Source organism: Sinocyclocheilus rhinocerous, unplaced genomic scaffold (genome assembly GCF_001515625.1).
Source record: "Sinocyclocheilus rhinocerous isolate Xijiao unplaced genomic scaffold, SAMN03320098_v1.1 scaffold295, whole genome shotgun sequence".
Classification (NCBI taxonomy): Eukaryota; Metazoa; Chordata; class Actinopteri; order Cypriniformes; family Cyprinidae; genus Sinocyclocheilus; species Sinocyclocheilus rhinocerous.
Window position 1 is genome coordinate 2326168 of NW_015647035.1, and position 7297 is coordinate 2333464.

Consider the following 7297-nt stretch of genomic DNA (forward strand, 5'->3'; position numbering starts at 1 on the left):
AACTTAAAGTATTTGAGGTATTTGGATGTTTCTTATTCAAGTATCATCTTTGTTAACATATATTGCTTTTATGGGCTGAGTAATCTTAAAATTCTTAAAATGGCCGGCAATAATTTTCAGGGTGATGTAGCAAGATATTTATTTAATAATCTCACTTTTCTAGAGCACCTTGACATGTCGTATGGTCGTGTGGTAGAGTTACATCCAAGCTCGTTCAAAAATCTTCAAAGGCTTAGACTTTTGAATCTCAGAGGTAACCATTTAATGACTATAGATTTTCTGGCCCTCCCAAACCTGAAACAATTAACATCCCTTTATGTCGATAAAAACAGCATTACTAGCATCCCACTTCATGTTCTCCAAAATTTGCCCACAAACCTTTCAGATTTTGATTTGTCCTCTAACCCCATCGATTGCTCCTGCTCCCAGACAGATTTTATTTGGTGGATTATCCACAATCAGAACGTTTTGAAGCAACCAGAAAACATTTTCTGTAAAACCTTCTCACCAAGTTCAGATTTTAGAGCAACAGACTTTGACATTGACAGCTGTGTGCACAAGAAAAGACTCACAATGGTTTTATCGGTATGTTTTGTTACAGTAGTAGTTCTTTTATCACTCTTGGTTTATAGGTTCCAGTTTTATCTTCAGTATTGCTGTATTTTACTGAGAGGCTACAGATCACCTGGACAACAAGAATGTTCCTATGATGCATTTGTGATTTTCTCCAGCTATGATGAAGTCTGGGTCATGAATGAACTGATGGAGAATCTGGAGAACAGTGTTCCACCTATTCAGCTTTGCCTTCATATGCGGGACTTTCAAGCAGGGAAGTCCATCGCCTCCAACATTATCGATGAAGGAATAATGGGCAGTCGTAAAATCATTGTGGTCGTGTCTCAACACTTCATTGATAGTGCCTGGTGTCGATTTGAGTTTGAATTAGCTCAGTCTCGCTTTATGATGGAGCGCAATGCCAACATCATCATCATCATTCTGGAAGATGTGGAAGAGAGGAAGTCTAAGAAAGTGTTTGGACTTCATAAGCATCTGAAAAAGAACACATACCTAAAATGGAGCAGAGACCCTTTGAGTAACATGAGATTCTGGATACGCCTCAGGAAAGCTATTATTGCCACAAACCACTAATTTTACATATATTGCATATATGTTTTAAATAAATAAACTCGTGCCTCATTTTCAACCACAATTTTAAAGAAGAATTATTGCATTTTATGTTGTGTTAAACCATTTTCCCAAGGCAGAGCTCCTTTGAAAAACTGCAAATAAAGGGCTTTCTATGCATCATGGGAATGCACGTTGCAAATAAATAACTTCCCTTTTAAAACAAAAAGGAGAAGTGAGAGATGTTTACACACATGCAATACTAAGACAACAGAGAAAAATCTGATTTATGTCAAATGTGATATAAATTGAAACGGCTTCACACTCACTGATGTGTGAATTTAAGTAATATTCAAGATCTAGTGACAGAAAAATTCTTAGTTTGCTGTAGGATCTAGAATCTCCTGTCCAGCAGTTTGTTCTTTGTCACGTCAAGTTTTCCATCGATCTCACGCAAGATCATTTCTAACAATGATCATGCCATTTGTGGAATGGATGATTTTCCTATGCTTAATCTTAATTTTGGTGAATGCTGGAAAAGGACACGAATGTACCACGGTAAGAACAGCTCATAATATAGTTCATATATATGTTTGACATGTTTTGAATACTGTTTGTTTATGCAGGCTCAATAATTAGTATAGTAGTATTTTGTAGTAGTGTTATTGATATTATTATAGTAAGATAAAGTATTATTAACATGCAGGGCTTCTGAACTTTTGTATTAATTTGACTCATGTTCTCTTGAGAGTTTTATTATTTCAATGTCCCAGAAAACAAAATATTATAATATAAAATATTATATTATATTATATATTAGTAATTTCCTAATTAACCTTGTTTTTCAAGGGAAGGGAAAAGGGAAATTTCATAGTATGTATATATGCACTTTTCAGAGCTTGACTTTACTCTTTATCTATCTATCTATCTATCTATCTAATAGTAAAGTAAAAAGGCCTTGGTGTCTCTCAGACAGAACACGAAGGTTGTAAAAATAAAAAATACCAAAAGTAAGTTGAAGTAAAAAGCAAAAATGGTCATTTCCTGTGTCTTTCTTTCATTTCTAGATAATAAAGAACATGGAGTACTCATGTTCTGGGAGAAATTTGACTCATATTCCCAGCAGTCTTCCCTTCACTGTGACGTCTCTGGATTTCAGTTTCAATTTCTTGAGCTCTTTACATAAGTGTGTATTTCCTGTATTGTTGAATTTAGAAGTCTTGGATCTCACAAGGTAAATGAACAATCATGAATCATTATGTGTTACAATTTAAACATGTTAGCCATTTTTCAAATGTACTCACTTTTAATCTTTTTCCTTTCAGATGCCACATCAAGCACATTGAAAATGATACTTTCTACAATGTGAAGAATTTGACTACTTTGATTCTCACTGGAAACCCTATTACATACTTTGGACCTGGATGCTTGAATTCTTTACATAATCTACAAAGACTAGTTCTTGTGGATGCTGGTCTCTCATCCTTACAGCTTCAAATGAATAACCTAACCAAGCTGCAGGAGCTTAGAGTCGGGACAAATAACATCCAGTCTATGTCTATCCCTCCATTCTTGAGCACCTTCAAAGACTTCAGTTTACTTGATCTACATGCAAATAATATATCCATCATCAAATCCAATGACACAGTTGTGTTGCGAGAGATCGGCAGAAACATGACTTTGATTCTCTCTATGAATCCATTATTACACATTGAACCAGGAGCTTTCAAAGGCATTTATCTCAAGGAATTTCACATACAATCTGCCTTTGTTTCATTAAATGCACAAAAGGAGTGTCTAGAAGCTCTTGCTGGTCTTAGTGTGGATAAGTTGTTCACTGGTAGTTACAGAATGCAATGGAAAGTCAAGGTGACAGATGCGAGTTATCTTGATGGTCTTTGCTCAGTTAATTTCAATGAAATATATTTTGTTCTGAAAGAATGGTCTGACTCTAAAATGCACTTGTTCCGCTGTATGATCAATGCCACAAAAATCACACTGAAAAGAGGATATTTCAAAAGCATGGAATATATTCCATTTCACCGTCTTAAGGAGCTGTATTTAGGCCCCACTTTATTATCTGTTGTACCATTGATTTCACACATACCTAGCTTAGAAAAACTAGTGGTGAAGAATAATATGCCCATGACCTTTAATGGTATCACTGATTTGCCTCTTCTTCAGTTTGTAGATTTGAGTGGAAACTTTTTGATTATGAAGGACTGCTGTTCCCAATTTTTTCAAAGGACACCAAATATTCGCTACATGAATTTTAGTCGAAACTCGGAGATAGGGATGACCGATAAGCCATTTTCTGGATTAAACTTGCTTGAAGTATTGGACCTCCATCGTACAAAACTAGTCCTAGTTTTTTACTTTGGATTTTTACATGGTCTGAAAAATTTAAAGTATTTGGATATTTCTTACACAAGTATTACTTTCACAAGACAAATGTTTTTTCAGAACTTGAACAATATGACTGTGCTTAAAATGGCGGGAAACAGTTTTCATGGTGATGCATTGACTTATCTCTTACAAAATCTAACAGGCTTGGAGGTTCTTGATATCTCACACTGTGGCATTGAAGAAATCTCCAGGAGAACTTTTATTGGCACACAGAAAATACGGCATTTATGTTTAAGCCGAAACAAGTTGATGATTTTGGATTTTCTGGCCCAACCAGAGCTGAATCCTCTTACATCACTTTATGTCGATAAAAACAGCATTACTAGCATCCCACTTCAAGTTCTACAAAATTTGCCCACAAACCTTTCAGATTTTGATTTGTCCTCTAACCCCATCGATTGCTCTTGCTCCCAGACAGATTTTATTTCGTGGATTATCCAAAATCAGAACATTTTGAAGCAACAGGAAAATATTTTCTGTAAAACCATTTCACTAAGCTCAGATTTTAGAGCAACAGACTTTGACACTGACAGCTGTGTGCACAAGAAAAGACTCACAATGGTTTTATCGGTATGTTTTGTTACAGTAGTAGTTCTTTTATCACTCTTGGTTTATAGGTTCCAGTTTTATCTTCAGTATTGCTGTATTTTACTGAGAGGCTACAGATCACCTGGACAACAAGAATGTTCCTATGATGCATTTGTGATTTTCTCCAGCTATGATGAAGTCTGGGTCATGAATGAACTGATGGAGAATCTGGAGAATGGTGTTCCACCTATTCAGCTTTGCCTGCATATGCGGGACTTTCAAGCAGGGAAGTCCATCGCCTCCAACATTATCGATGAAGGAATAATGGGCAGTCGTAAAATCATTGTGGTCGTGTCTCAACACTTCATTGATAGTGCCTGGTGTCGATTTGAGTTTGAATTAGCTCAGTCTCGCTTTATGATGGAGCGCAATGCCAACATCATCATCATCATTCTGGAAGATGTGGAAGAGAGGAAGTCTAAGAAAGTGTTTGGACTTCATAAGCATCTGAAAAAGAACACATACCTAAAATGGAGCAGAGACCCTTTGAGTAACATGAGATTCTGGATACGCCTCAGGAAAGCTATTTTAGATCATTAATCTAAGCAAATATGTATGTGAATGTGTGTAATGTGAAATCAAATAAACTGATGCTTCAATTGAAACAAATAATGCAATTGCAAATAATGTTTTGTTTCATAGTCAGTCATTTTTCACAAGACAAACTGTCTGTAATGTTCCATTTGTTGTGGATACTGCACACAGAGGGCTTTCAGCTCCTCTTGGCATGCACTTCTCTCTTGAAACAAAGGTGAGAAGTGAAAGTTGCATGCACACATGAATTAGTGAGAATACAGTATGAACAAAACTATATTAAACACTATTGTTCTTTTGTGGTCAAATAAATTCAAGCCTAACTTCTCATAAAAGTGTTACTGGAAACACTGATGTGTGGATTTATTAAGTAATATTCTATAAATAGCAGCAGAAAAGTTCCTCCTTTAGTGCATGATGACTCTGTAACTGAATTTCCAACCTTTGGACTGTAGTTTGCTCTTTTTCACTTGATTACGCATTAGGAGTTTCACAGCTCTCTCTCTCTCTCTCTGAAAATAGATAATAGCTCACATGAAATGTAAATAAAACTATTTATTTATTTATTTATTACATTTTTGGGCTTTCAGATGCCATGTACATTATATTGATGATATGATGATACTTAAAGAATAATGTGAAGATTTTACTTTGATTGTCACCTGTTACACATTTTAGACTTGGATGCTTACATTTTGTGTAAATTAAATTTTTTTCTGAGCTTTGATGTAGATATGCAAATACTAATTACTTTTAAGCTGTTGCATGTGGACATGAATTGAAGTGTACATTTTTTCGGTTGTGCAACACAGTTTATATAGAGAAATCAAGTTTTCATTAATCGGCAGAGGAAACTTACACAGCATTAACTTTTTTGAACCTGACATTATAAAAACATTTCTGTCATGACAACTCTCGGAGGGATTGGCATGGTAATGTACATGACAATGTTAATGTATTTGGTCTTGGCAGAACGGATCTGCTACGCTGCTGCTGCGGCGGCGGCAGAGCAAGTACAGAGACTTGCTGCTCCCAATACAGTCACAACATGCTGCTGTGAGCATGTAAGAAATATTGCTGCTGCAAATATAACATACATGAAATAACCCCCATATAACATACATGAATCACCTCGTAGCAGATCTATACAGGTGGAGCTGGGGAAGGTGGAGGCTTTCTGAAGCAAGCTGCAACTGCTACGGCAAGCACTAGTCATATATTTGAATGTTGAGCAGCGAGCTCATTGGCTACCGATACAGGAGAGAACCAATCAGCTGTGCCATGTGATAATGAAGTCATTAGGTCAGATTGAGTTAGACCTATCGGACTGCGCCATCTAGAGTTTCATGCCAGAACTCTGTATTTACAGCTGAAACCGCAGACTTTTACTTCTCCTTATGGTTCACCGTCAACACAATGGCCTTGTGTGAGTAACAGGTGTTTACAATGTTTATGTTACAATATTTACATATTTGTTTTTCTCTTTGTTCTGACATCAGCTGTCACACCTATTCAGGAGGTGTCACCCTAACCTGGTAAACTGGTTTATCACACATGCTTCACATTCCTCTATATAATGGATGTGTCAGTACAGTTTCATTGAAACTACATTTTACCACTTGTGTTTGGATTATGCCAATAGAGTTTAAACATGTCTCGGAGCAGTACAGCAAACCAAAGCCGTTACAGCACTCTGGAGAAACCCCGGCGGTCTGGAAGATACTGCAGCTCCAGCAGCTGGAACAGCTCTATAGAAGTGCTGTGTGATTTTTGTCTGGCTAAGAAGAACAAGGCAGTGAAGTAGTGTCTTACGTGCTTAACCTCATTTTGTGAGACACATCTCCAGGCTCATTATGAGTATCCAGCTCTCATGAAACACAAACTGGTGGTGGCAGGGCAACTGCGTTAGAAGATCTGTGCGGAACATGATAAACTCTTGGAGGTTTTCTGCCGTTCTGACCTAGCATGCGTTTGTGTTTTGTGTATCATGGAGGAACACAAAAAACATGATATTGTTTCAGCAACTGCTGAAAGGACAGAAAAGCAGGTGAGCTTGTCAGCAGAGAGAACATTGACTGCCATGAAGAATGCTATTCAGTGCAACTAAATCATGATCGTTAATAAACTCAGTGCTTTCACACAGTGAGAAGACTAACCGATCAATGTCTCACCAATGTGAAATTTTTTTTTTTCAACAGAAACAGCTTGGGGCTAAACTGATGGCTTCACAGCAGAAAATTTAAGAAAGAATAAAGAAATGGCAAGATCTCAGGCAGGCAGTGGCCTCCCTAAAAGTGAGGATTTTAGAAAATGATTTGTTTTTTACTTAAAATTTGTATGATTTGTGTTACTTAGTTGCTCAAGTTAAATAAACTGATTCTACAGTAAGGTTCATTTGTTGTAATTAGTTCAGGGTTGCATTAGGTCAGGGTTTTCCCAAACTGTTGGTTTGTGAGGGAATGCAGGGACTTTGTGAGTTAATGAAAAGCTAATAATTAATTAAATCATAAAAATGTAATAAACCCCCCCCCCATTGGGAATCCCTGCACCTATCCTAATGCATTTAATGCATTTTAGGATGTACAAATGAACATTAATGAAAGTATCATGAATAGGTTTATAAAAATATATTATATATATTATT

General features: G+C 36.5%; 2 protein-coding genes and 1 pseudogene across 2 annotated transcripts in view; all 3 read left to right on the top strand.

The window, feature by feature from the left end:
• Positions 1 to 1188, top strand: part of LOC107708382 (toll-like receptor 4) — a 2467-nt gene extending 1279 nt beyond the window's left edge. The window contains exon 4 of the mRNA XM_016512581.1: positions 6 to 1188. Coding sequence (XP_016368067.1) covers positions 6 to 1149 — 1144 coding nt within the window. The 3' untranslated portion in view covers positions 1150 to 1188. The remainder of the gene's footprint in view (positions 1 to 5) is intronic.
• Positions 1189 to 1596: 408 nt separating this feature from the next.
• On the top strand, positions 1597 to 4659 carry LOC107708458 (toll-like receptor 4). The gene is made up of 3 exons (XM_016512701.1): positions 1597 to 1683; positions 2193 to 2359; positions 2451 to 4659. The coding sequence occupies exons 1-3, from the start codon at positions 1597 to 1599 to the stop codon at positions 4657 to 4659; spliced, it is 2463 nt and encodes an 820-aa protein (XP_016368187.1).
• Positions 4660 to 6304: 1645 nt separating this feature from the next.
• Positions 6305 to 7297, top strand: part of LOC107708395 (tripartite motif-containing protein 16-like) — a 6789-nt pseudogene continuing 5796 nt past the window's right edge.

Excerpts from the sequence above, each read along its gene's own strand:
- LOC107708458 (XM_016512701.1), top strand. The coding sequence starts at position 1,597 with ATGATCATGCCATTTGTGGAATGGATGATTTTCCTATGCTTAATCTTA. Across the intron at positions 1,684-2,192 it reads AAGGACACGAATGTACCACG|ATAATAAAGAACATGGAGTA; the intron begins GTAAGAACAGCT and ends TTTCATTTCTAG. Across the intron at positions 2,360-2,450 it reads GAAGTCTTGGATCTCACAAG|ATGCCACATCAAGCACATTG; the intron begins GTAAATGAACAA and ends TTTTCCTTTCAG.